Source organism: Gambusia affinis, linkage group LG24, assembly GCF_019740435.1.
Source record: "Gambusia affinis linkage group LG24, SWU_Gaff_1.0, whole genome shotgun sequence".
Taxonomy (NCBI): Eukaryota; Metazoa; Chordata; class Actinopteri; order Cyprinodontiformes; family Poeciliidae; genus Gambusia; species Gambusia affinis.
Genome location: NC_057891.1, coordinates 7,799,788 through 7,812,058, shown reverse-complemented (window position 1 = coordinate 7,812,058; position 12,271 = coordinate 7,799,788). Strand labels below are relative to the sequence as shown.

General features: G+C 40.0%; 1 protein-coding gene across 2 annotated transcripts; it reads left to right on the top strand.

The window, feature by feature from the left end:
• The first annotated feature begins 3,806 nt into the window (after positions 1–3,806).
• On the top strand, positions 3,807–7,670 carry LOC122827205 (trichoplein keratin filament-binding protein-like). 2 transcript variants are annotated; one of them, XM_044109886.1, is made up of 2 exons: positions 3,807–5,615; positions 7,206–7,670. In XM_044109886.1, exons 1-2 carry the CDS (start codon positions 3,903–3,905, stop codon positions 7,272–7,274), a joined length of 1,782 nt encoding a protein of 593 aa, XP_043965821.1. In that variant the 5' UTR covers positions 3,807–3,902; the 3' UTR covers positions 7,275–7,670. The 2 variants fall into 2 exon arrangements, with proteins under 2 accessions (XP_043965821.1, XP_043965820.1); XM_044109885.1 differs by having other exon boundaries at positions 3,807–5,645.
• The last annotated feature ends 4,601 nt before the right edge of the window (positions 7,671–12,271 follow it).

The following is a 12,271-nucleotide window of genomic DNA, read 5'->3' as shown; positions in this document are numbered from 1 at the left end:
ATCATGGTATAGTAAGTTCATTCCAGATTTTGCGACTGTCATTGAGCCACTACGTGCAGTGCTCAGAGACTCCACAGATTTAAGCTTCAAGTGGACAACAGAAGCACAGTTTAGTTTTGCTTCACTTAAAGAAATGATAGTCAACAGTCCTGCCTTAGCTCTGTATGACCCTGAGTTAACAACCTATGTTACTACTGATGCTTCAGATTATGGGCTGGGCGCGGTGTTAACTCAACTGCATTCGGATGACAGTGAGAGAGTTGTCGCTTTTGCATCCAGAACTCTTTCTTCTACAGAGCGCAAGTACTCCACGGTCGAGCGTGAAGCTCTTGCCTGCGTTTGGGCTGTGGAAAGGTGGAGAACCTACCTCTGGGGTCGTCGTTTTGTTCTTCGTACGGATCACCAAGCACTCACGACTTTACTCACCTCTAAAGGTTCTGGCCGTGCTGGACTAAGGATTGCCAGATGGTCCGCTCGACTTCTCTGCTTCACGTATGACATCACCTATCGTCCAGGACATCAAAACGTCACTGCTGACTGCCTGTCCAGACTACCACTAACTGCTGAAACCGAGGCAACAGAGGAACCTGACATGATTGCAGCTGTTTTTAAAGAGTCACTGTGTGCCATTTCTCTTCCAGAGTTCACTTCTGCCAGTGAAACCTGCCCAGAACTGTCTCTACTGCGCAACCAGATTGCAAAAGGTTGGCCTAAATGCAAAAAAGGTCTTCCGGAGAACCTTGCTCCATACTTTCAGATACGACATGAGTTGTCAGTTCATGGCTCACTGATATTGAGATTGACAGACCGACTAGTTGTCCCTGCTTCTCTGCGTACCAAAGTTGTTGATTTAGCACATGAAGGACATCAAGGCATTGTCCGTACCAAGCAGAGACTGCGTGAACTTTTCTGGTGGCCACAACTGGACAAATTTGTACATTCTGTCATTGCTTCTTGTGTTAACTGCCAGTACAGTGATAAGGTAGCCATAACTGCTCCTGCTCCACTTACTCCAGTTGAATTCCCTAGTAAACCATGGGAAAAAGTTGCAATAGACATTACAGGTCCATTTGAAAATGCCACATGGGACTGCCGTTATGCTATTGTACTTACAGATTACTACAGCAAATGGCCTGAGGTTGCATTCACTTCTACTGTTACTACAAATGTCGTCATTCGCTTTTTAGCCACTGTGTTCAGTAGAGAAGGTAATCCGATGTACCTTGTCTCAGATAACGGTTGTCAGTTTACTTCTCATGCATTTAGTAATTTTCTGAGAGAGAGAGAGATACAGCACTTAAGGTCCAGTGTATACTACCCTAAAGCAAATGGTGCTGTGGAAAGATTTAACAGAGTACTTAAGGACTGCATACAGACATCTGAAAGAAGTCACAGCTCATGGAAAGACGCTGTAACAGAATTCCTGCACAGTTACCGAGCTACTCCTCATGCAACCACCGGAGTAACCCCATTTGAGCTACTGAGAAACAGAAAGATGCGCACAAAGTTAAACATACTCCCAGTAGAACTAAAATGCAAAACACATACCCAAATACAAAAGAGGGTGAAACAAAAGCAAAATAAAATGAAAGAATACACAGACAAGAAAATGAGAGCTAAAGTACCAACAGTCAAAGTGGGTGACACTGTTAGGTTGTCCATGAGACCAGAGCACGTTTCCAAAGGATCTTCAAGATTTACAGAACCACGGACTGTGATGAAGAAACTTGGGCAAAACACTTTCTTACTAAGCGACGGACGCAAGTGGAATGCTTCAAAACTTGCACACTTCCCAAAACAAACCTTGGCTGGTTCAGAACAAAATAGCGATAATGTATTTGATACCTTTGCACTGCCAGAAAATATTAATGAATCTGCTGCTGCACTTAGAAGAAGTCAGAGATCTAGAAATCCACCAAGATGGTTGACAGGCTTTGTAAGATAAAGTGAAAATTTATGTAAATCACTACTGTTCAGACTGATATTAGCATTCTATAAGACAAGTAAAGATATACTACTCTTCTACTAAAGTAAATACAAAAAAAAAAAAAATAATAATAGAGGTTTAAATGTTTATACTGTGATTCTCATCATTAACAGTGAAACTGCTAATTTTGTTCTAATGCTGACATTCATTTAATGTACTGTTGCTGCCTTAGCTAATATGGTTCGTAAAATTTTCAGATTGCTGTTGGTTTATTGAAATGGTAATTTTACAAACTTAGCTTCCTGCTGTGAGTTATACAGTGCAAATGTTACATGTAAGTAATTGCTTCAGGAAAAGGGAAATGTTATGTTCTGTTATTGCATGAAAAGGACGGAAGGGGGAGCTCTGGAGATGTATAATGTTGTATGTAGAGAAGAAGAGAAAAACGCGGGAGAGTAAAGAAAGAACTGAAGCTGAACTACGTCTGATGCTGCTTATTTCCTACCTTTTCAATATAGCAACACCACAACACACATTTCTCTGGATGAAATATCAATATTGCAATTGTTGACATGGTGAACAAGCTGCATTATATTTACATTTCACGCAGTAATGGTCCAAAAAAAGCCAATGAGACGGAGCCTTACAGTCTTTGTGCCAGAGATTAAAATCAATGAAACATATAATGGCATGAAATATGAAAGAAGAGAGAAATTTAGACAAATTAAGAACAAAAAGGGGAAATCATAAGAAAGCATAAGCGTGCCTAGGTTTAAAAATTTTCATTGTACTTCACTGATGCTTTGTGAGTCCACATATTTTCAGTTTCTATAACATCACCGTGTTTTCCCCTTTTCCGCCATAAAGAGTTGCTGATTGTTGTGGGCTCAACAAAGAGATAATAAAGTAAGACAGACAGGCGTCTGTCACACAGGCAGGAAGACAACAGGTCTGCGCTTTGACCTTCAGTCTCTTTCTGTTGTCACAGACACTGGGGTCCCTCCCAGAGGAGGACAGAGGAAAGCAGTGGCCTGACCTGCACAGCCACACCTTCACCCTGTTCCCATAAAGCATCCCCAGACATCCCTCCTGAGGGCCGCCATGCTCTCTCTGATCTCCTCTGCCTATTGTAAGATTTGTTTTTCATACATGTTCTAAGGGACTATTGCAGCCACCTATGGCTCTGGCAGGCAGACCATTGTGTGGTTCTCAGACTTTTTCTCTCTTTTTTTGTTACAAGGCTCGATTCAGCACAAGATATTTGAATTTTATGAAATTTGGAGCAACTTAAAGTAGAAGAAATGCATATGGGAGTCAGTGCACTGTAAAACTGATGTTGATTCAGTAGCAAACCCCTGACTATAGCTAAATACAAAAGAAAACAATAACAACTCTATCAGTTTTTTTTATTATGTCTTATTTCCACAAGAAGAGTGAAAAAGAGACGCTAATAAAGTTTTCAGTTGTACGGTGTGAGGCATAACCGTGGTTACGGGTTACATGTTAGCCGTGTTTGGCTGATGTCTCTGCTCCTCAGCTTCCATTCCTTGATATTTAAAATTAGTCCATATAACTGATCGCTATTTGGTCTAATTTTGGCCAAAATATATCAATTTTGTTTCATAAATATAGATTAGCTTACTTAGTGTAAGATAAATACGCGAAATGTTTTGAAAGTTAACAAAAGTAAATATTAGATTTATAATATTAAGGATAATATAAATAAAAAAAAAATGAATTACTCATAAGTTCTTAATTAGATTTTTATAATAGGAATGATAAGATTACTAGAACTTTATTTTGAAAGACGGGTCACAAGCCTCTCTATGACATCACATCGTATGACTCTTTGATGCCTCAACTTCCGTTCATTCTCGAACGCAACCTGCAGTGGCGGTGAGTGAGAAAACCGCCTTCCTACTGACAAAGACATTTAAACCAGAATATCAAATATTTCCAATTGTGAAGGAGCAAAATGGAGCACCTGAATGCATCTGTCGGAGTGCAGAGTACCATGCCTGTCGAGGAGGATTATCACCAAACCCCCGAAGTAAAACCAAAAAGCCAAAAGGTTTTCTTTAGTATGAGCAACAGCGACCTTAAAAGTGACGTATATTACACTAATGGACCCAAGGACGAGTCAGACGAAGCGACTCAGGTGAAAATGGCAGACCTTCAGGAACAAGACTGCTATATTGAAGGGCCCAAAAGACCCAAGGGAAAAGCAGTTCTGCATAACCCTTATGAGGATTATGAACGTGTGAGGGACTTTATGGATTCTTCTCTGAGCTACAGGGCTGATAATGAAGACATAACAATTGAGAATTCAGAGGAAATCTCAAAATTTGGAGATAACAGTGAAAAACACTACCACTCGTTAGAGTTAGACAGGCCTAAGAAGCAAGGAGTTCTTTTCAACCCATATGAACACGATGATCGTGGACGAGGAAAGCAATTCATGAATCTGCACCCAAAGAACATCAAGCAAAACTTCTCAACTATTGTGGGGAGAAACGACTTCCCTAAATACCTCTACTGCAGACCGAAGCAACAGGAACTTGTGTTTGAGCAGAAAGACAACTTTGACAGAAGACAATATGTGGAAAAACAAGCTAATTCTCCTGGTGAAACTGAGTCGGAGGTCAAGGTGAAGCAAGTCGGCGAGCAGAAATGTCCGCCAGATCATGAGAAATTCATCAAGCAGCTCCAACAAAAGGTCAAACAGCTGTGCCTAGAAAAAGAAGAGAGAGTGAGAACTGTCATTAATCTCCAATACGAACTTGAAAAGATTAATAGCAAACTGAACGTCCAGGTTTCTGACAACGCAAAGAAACAGGAGAAGATTGAGCAACTTCAAGAAGAGCTGAAACATCTCCAAAGGTGTGTTAAGGAGCAGAACGGCATATACAAAGCCCAAAATGATACTCTCAGGAAGGAACTCACCGAGTTGAAGACAAAACTCAGAAGAACGGAAGAACGTCAAGGAAAAGCAGAGCAGACCTCCCAGAGCTTGGAGCAGAAACTCCTGAGAGAGAGGGAGTCGTCCAGCGCGCTCCTGGAGCAACAATTGAGAACTGCCGGCGACCATCGCTGTGAGCTTCAAGCCGCGCTTCAAAATCTACGAGACCAGGAGGCGAAAAACAAGGAGAGCAAAAAGCTCCTGCATCTGGAGATCCGCGAGCTGAAGAACAAACTCGGCAAAAGTGAAGAACTGAAGGCCAAAGTGGAGCTCAGTGTCCAGGGCATGAAGGACGAGCTGCAGAAGCAGAAAGAGTCGTCCGCCAAGCTGCTGGTGCAGCGCTCGCAGGAGCTCGTAACCGTGCGGCGGGACCTTCACATGACACTCAACCATCTAGACCAACAGGAGGCAAAGCACAAGGAGCAGAAAAAGGCTTTGCAGAGCGAAATCCAAGAGCTGAAAGTCAAACTGAGCAAAAGCGAAGACATCAAGTCAACAACGGAGTTCGCCTTGCAGAAACTCAAGAGGGAGCTCCAGAGGGTCAAACAGTCATTTGCTGACAAAATGAAACAGCATAATTTAAGGATGATCAACAGGAGGAACGCTCAGCAGAAATGTAAAAGAGAGGAGACATCAGCAGCAGAGAAAGAGGAGAGTGCTGAAGAAGTCCAAAGAGCAGGAGAAGAGGAAGAGAGGGAAGTGGAAAACGTCGTTAGCAAACAGTTGCTGGTAACGGAGCAGAAAGAGAAATTTCCTGCGGTGAAAAAAACTAAAAGAAGGAGAAGGAAAAGTGTTTTCTAAATGACTGAGATAGATTTTTCTTTTTAAAGGGGGGTGGGGGGTGAATGTGGTATGCAAAGTGGTTAGAATTTGTCACAATTACTAACAGAAAACAAGAACAACACCCAAATCACAATTTAAGAAAAGAACACAAAATTTACAATAATGGCTTGATTGTGAAATTCCATCATTCCTGGATGCCTGACAAATACAATAAGTCATGGCATGTGTGGGTTTTTCACCGGGTACTCCGGTTTTCATATACCAAAGAAAACAACTGGGAATGAAGCCATTTCAGCCTAAATCAAATAAATAAATAATCAAATAAATAAATAAGGGAGTAATTTTCATTTATTTATTTATTTATTTATTTGTTCACAGATTTATTTTTATCTGTCCTTTTTTCATTTCCTTATTTTCCTTATACATTTACCCTTTTCCAAATTTCCATCTTCAATTTTCCATTTTTATATATCATTTTCTTATTTTTCGTTGTCATGTATCCTTTTCCAATTTTCCGTTTTCATTTATCCTTTTTTTGGAAATTTGAACAAGGATAAATGAAAACGGAAAATAGGAAAAGAATAAATGAAAATGGAAAATTGGAAAAGGATAAATGAAAACGGAAAATAGGAAAAGAATAAATGAAAATGGAAAATTGGAAAAGGATAAATGAATAAGGAAAATAAGGAAGTGAAAAAAGGGCATTTCAGAAATAAATCCAGGAATAAATAAATAAATGTATAAAGGATTAAACATAAATGGGAAGAAAGATGCCAATTACTGCTTTATTTATCTAATTAATTTTGGCTCTCCATACTCCATATTTCTATACTAAGAATGTACACAATACAAAGTTTATACAACACTTTGTATTGAGCCCAGTGGCTTCAGGTTTGTTGACCTCCAAACAATAACTTGCATAGGGCAGTGGTCACCAACCACCGGGCCGCGCAAGAAATAATTACATATGTCCGTTCTATGTATTGAGTCTGGAGGAGCTTTTGTTTTGAAAATCCTAAACCGGATGCTGTCGGTTACGTCTTGCGCCCCAACATGCAGCAGAATGAGTAAGAAACAAGGCATCGGTTTAGGTCCTTACAACAAATATCAAACATTTTGCCTTGTTTTTAAGTTTCTATCATCACCTCTAAAAGTTGCCGGATGTTTCCTCCAGTACAGATGATAGTAGCCTCATCTGAAAACAGTATTGTTTTTAACAGATTTGATGAAGGTAAAAGCCTTTACAGTTAGTATCCAGCATGTGTGGGGTCTGCGGCAGTGATGTTAGCTGCCCTTTTAAACCCACCTGATGAGCTGACACAAACTGAATAAATGCCCAAGTAGAAGATGACCAGCACATCTTCTTTGAGTGAAAAGCAAGGAAGTTTTTTTCTGGAACATGTTAGACATTTTCAATTCCAAGCTTTTTTTTTTCTTTTTCTTTTTTTTTTTTTTATTCTGAAACGTCTTTGGCACGGGCCATTTAGAGCTAAATCTGTTTACAGAAACCTTGTCTCCTCCTTTCTCAAACTCCAGGTCCTGCTGCCCGAAGACATTTCTCCTCTGAGATACGGCGATCCAAAAGCAACAGGTCACAAAAAATGAACATGAAGTGTTTCTTGGAAGCGATCGACTCCTTCAAACGTGCCAACATCACCATCCGGAACCTCTCTGACCCAAACGCCCACCATCAGCAGAGTTAAAAGAAAAAAAAAAAAAAACAGAAACACAAAAGCATTAAAAAAAAAATTTAAATCACCATTCCGGGAAGTATTTGCATGGGGGAAGTTAACACAGATGTGAGGTATGGAGAAACAGATGTCTTTTCTCTGACTGAAATAACATCAAACTCATCCAGTAGTGAACCCAACACCTTCCTTTGAAGCACCAGGAGCACAACCACAACAAAAGGCTCCTTTTCCGCCCATTCCCAACTTTACATGTGGGCTTCCTTTAAAAAAATAAAAATAAAAAAATCTGACAATGGATCAAAAATATTCATGCCTCCTTGTTAGACGTGGGCTTGATTTGTTGTGCGTTAATGACGGCGCGCTAAATAGACGAGAAACCCGAGAAACTCACACCTTCTCAGTCATAGATTCTAATACTCCCTCATTTGTCCTGCAGACCGTGACCTTTAATCCTGATTGGCACACCCAAAGTGGCAAAAGCACACCGCATCCAAAACACACCTCCTTTATCATTCAAAGTGTGGCCGCAGCCATCAACCTGAATAAATAAATCCCGCTCTTATCTCACAAAGCAAAACGGGATAAGCGCTCCCAACGGGTGTGGGATGGAGGAAGCTGTCAGCGCCTCTATTTTGGTTCGCTATAGCCTCATACGGAGACAGATTCCTGTTATTTATTTATTTATTTTTCCTCTCAGATCCATCCTCCCCGGAGAGTCATTTCCCCTGCATGTGCGTGAGACTCGTGCGTCCCGCCTTCACCGTCCATACATGATCCGTCCTTCCTGCTTATCTCCGGCGCGGCGCCTATATCTTTTCACGCTGCAGAGTTTTCCAGGCTGGGAAACAGAAAAAAACATTATTTTCCAGCTTTTTAACCACTCTTTGAGACACTTTCTCACTCGGAATTACGGAAGCCCACTTCTGCCACTATATTATTATGAGACAGTATCTCCTTATATTGAGATAATATCTCTATATTATAGAACCGCCTCGTTATAGTGAGGTTTTTTGTTTGTTTATTTTATCAGAGTGGCGGAAACAGGCTTCCATACTAAATCATTCCTACATCAGCAATGTTTTATTTTATCACTGGCCCAGTATAAAACTCCACACGATTTAGAGATTTATACTTTTGAAGAACCTCCATGCACGACTTGTAAGACTCCAAATTTGCTTTCTGCGCAGGGCGAGGCCAATTTGTCGACAATAATAAAACCCGTCTTCGACGACGTGTTCTTCAATGAACTTTCTATTCTGGTGTTTCTTCTTCCTGTTCGTCGAAAGAACAAAGGAAGCGAGTAGAGATCCCGTAAAAGAGGCTTTCAGGAGAAGAGCAACATTGCCCTCTGCAGATAAAGAAAATTTCAACATCAGGCTTGTTCATTTTTCTTTTGTTTTGTTTTGTTTTTAATTTTGTTACATTTACACCTGAAGCTCTGCTGTATTTTACAGCAGAACTTCACAAAGGACGGTGAAGTCAACATTTTATTAAAGCAAATAAGGCTCATAAAGCTCAGAAAAAATTGGAGGAACTCTGTGATGAAGCAAAAGAGAGAACAATTATTATATCATAATCAATTTCGGTGGAGTAATTTTCGGCTACACTGTAAAAAAGGCTGAAGGTGTTCCTGTAAACTGTACAAATATGCCAGTTTTTTTCTTAATATTAGTTTTATGTTCCATCAAAAGGTAGCAATCAAACGTAAAAATCTTATATTAATGTGAAGATAAGAAGTTATTTCTCTAAACCAGACAAAGTGAACCTTTAACTGAAATGAAGGGCACATAATTCTAAAAATATTCCTTAATGTCCAAATGTATCTTCATGCACTCCAAAAGAACATTAAGGATAAAACCTAATACATTTTCTGTTTCTGTTACATTGGACACCAGAATGACTCAGCTTAGAGTCTGAAATTTTAAAAGAATAAATGCAAATTATTCAATTTATAAGATGTCTGCAGGCAATTAGATTTGACAATAGTTTTTTAAAGCAATTTGTAGTAGATTTTCCCTCTTAAATATTCAAAAACTTGAGGACGAATGAATGCATTACGTCCATTAGATGGTGCAGTCCAACTATTATTAGCTTCAGCGTGCCATCGCTTTTGCACTGCCACTCAATACGCTCACGGTTGGTTTTTAATATCTGCCTGTTTGTTCTAATAAAAGACAATACATTCATTATTGACAGAACCTCCTTTCCCTCCAGCTTTATATCATGTAATTAGAAATAGCAGCCATGTTTGTACCTGAGAGCGTATTCAATAGTGAGCGTGGGCATCTGTTGTGCAACTGGATTGAAGTTGAACTGAACTGTGCCTGCAGGTCAGGGGTCAGGCCAAGTGTCCGTGAGCAAACATGTGTTGGGAACGTACAACTGATCCAGCCCCCTGGTACTGTATTTGTGAACAAACACTCACACCAAGAGAGAGACACACACACACACACACACGCACGCCCACCCACACACGCTCACTGAACCGCTGCCCACTCTCACCCATAAATACATTTCCACTGCAAATCACACAGCAAATAAATCACCATGGTTACAGTAATGTAATAATTGGCGCACTCGTAGTATAGGCAGTATCCAGAGCTACATGGAAAATTAGCAATTACAAAGGGAAACGGTTCAATACTTGACTCATTTAGCGCAGAAGTCAATGTTCAAAGTGTCTGTTTGACTCTCGGCCAGTGCAAAAAAAAAAAAAGTAAATATGAGAAATGTTTTGCTCTGATAACTTTCATCAAAGTTATTTTAAGTCTAATTTGTTGTAGAAGTTGCGCTATTATTAAAACACAAACACCAGCATGGATAGAAGTGTTTCAGCTGCCCACACTGCATTCTCTGTCAAATATTTTAGATTTGAACATTTTGAGAGTTACTTATCGGATAAAAATTATAGTACAAAAGCTCAAATACTAGTCGATGGCCCACTGGAGCCTACGTCTAAAGACATAGCTAAACGTTTACAGATTCAGCCAGGAGTACTTTCCATAGAAAAGACATTCGAACAACAGCAGAATTCCTAACAGAGGCAGCATTGGCGTGGGAAACCGAAGGGCTAGTGTGAGGTTGGACGTTGCCATTTTACAATCGGCAGAACAGTTTTGCTCTAATCACATAAAGACTAAACACCACTCCATCCAAGACAGTTTCCAAACTTTCATTCCTTTTCCGTCCACCGATGACTCAACGCCATTTGTGGCTTTTCAGAGAGAAGAAAACCTAATTACGTCCACCCAACTTCACTCTGTTTTTAACGAGAGTTCAGAGAAAAGACAGAGCGTGTGCAAACGTGTGTGCGTGTGCGTAATTAGCTAACTTCTCTCTGATCTTTAATGCATTATTGAATATTTCAAAGGAGCCTCAATCCTTTGAGCTAAGTGGCTGCCAAGTAGGAGTGACGAGGCCAGTTTGACTGCAATGAAGGGCGGATCGGCCATTAAGGAGTCTGGGTCGACTTGATGGCCTTGTGTGAACCTGAAGCTCATGAATAATATAAATTCCTCGACTGTATTTGGAAGCTCTTTGGGAGTTTCATAGTGGGAGGACGGTAATGCCTTACCATTGATTTTGTTTTATTTTTGGTTGAGCAATTTCAGGGAACAGGTCAATTCAATTTCAGCGGCGAACAAGACAATTTATCGCAATCACCCCTGATGGAGAGAAACAGTCGGGGTCTCTTTCCGTCGCCGCGTTCCACGCACCGCAACCTTGACAAGACAATTGCCGGGTTGTCATGGTAATATGGCATTTCTCCTGACATTTTCGAGATTTTCATCTCTCACAATTACTGCCGGTATGTTTTCCTTCTCAGAAATGCCACAGACGGTTATTGAATTTGCTCCATTGTGGGTTGGCATCTTAAATTTGTAAAAAAAAATAAAAAAAAAATAAAAACACAAGGCGGCAGAGTTGAAAAAGGAGCATCTTCACCTGCGTGCTCTGGATGGATTCAGGCAAACGCAGATGTGGCCGCATGTCATAAAGGTCACTGAGTTTTACTTTAACCAAAATTATTGACTTTGTATCTTGTCCGCTTCACTTGCAACAATTCTACCATTGCGAATGACATAAAAGATGAAAAAAAGCTGATTTGGGGTCAAATATTTTGCTCACTAAAAACCAACAGAACTGTTCTAGAAAGTTAATCACGTTGTAAACATATATTGGGTTGATAATGTTTACATGAAATACAGCTTTTCAGTGAACGAACATGTTAAGAATGTTAATGTAACACTAAAGCAAATCATTGGGTCTTTCAGCAGGGTTAGGATTGAAAATACATGGCCAAATCAAACAAGGAAGTGGATCACTAAAGAAAAAAAAATAAAGAAAAAACACTTTATTGTTGAATTAATTCAATTAACGGAACATTTTAGGTCCAGCTGGGAACATGGAGGAAGCCGAGGTCCGGCTGTTTGAGCGGCAATATGCTGCACATCGTCCGTCCTTCTGTGGATGAGAAGACTGTTTTCCCTGCAGCCATCTGTTGCGGCACTGGCCTCAAAGTAAATGTCTGAACAAACTCAAACAAATTTGTAAAGAGGGATGGTGTCCATGCTGGCAGAAGCCATCAGATCTTTTATTTAAGATGCCCTGTGAAGCAGGTAAAATTCCCAAGACAATTCAGAAGACTGAAATGATATTACACTGGTATTATATGTATTTGATAGGAATTTATAGGGAAGATAATAGCTGGTTATTTTGTTAAAAAGACTATTACTTTTCATACTGAAAGCATTTTTTCAGCATCAGATCATGCTACTGCAATAAAATATGGATTTATTTAAGGATTCACACATTTTTGGCAGCAGGTGCTGATGTGTGATGTAAAGTGGGCCATCTTTCATAGTGCAAGTTCACTTAACCACAATAACGGAGCAACGAATCATTCAAATG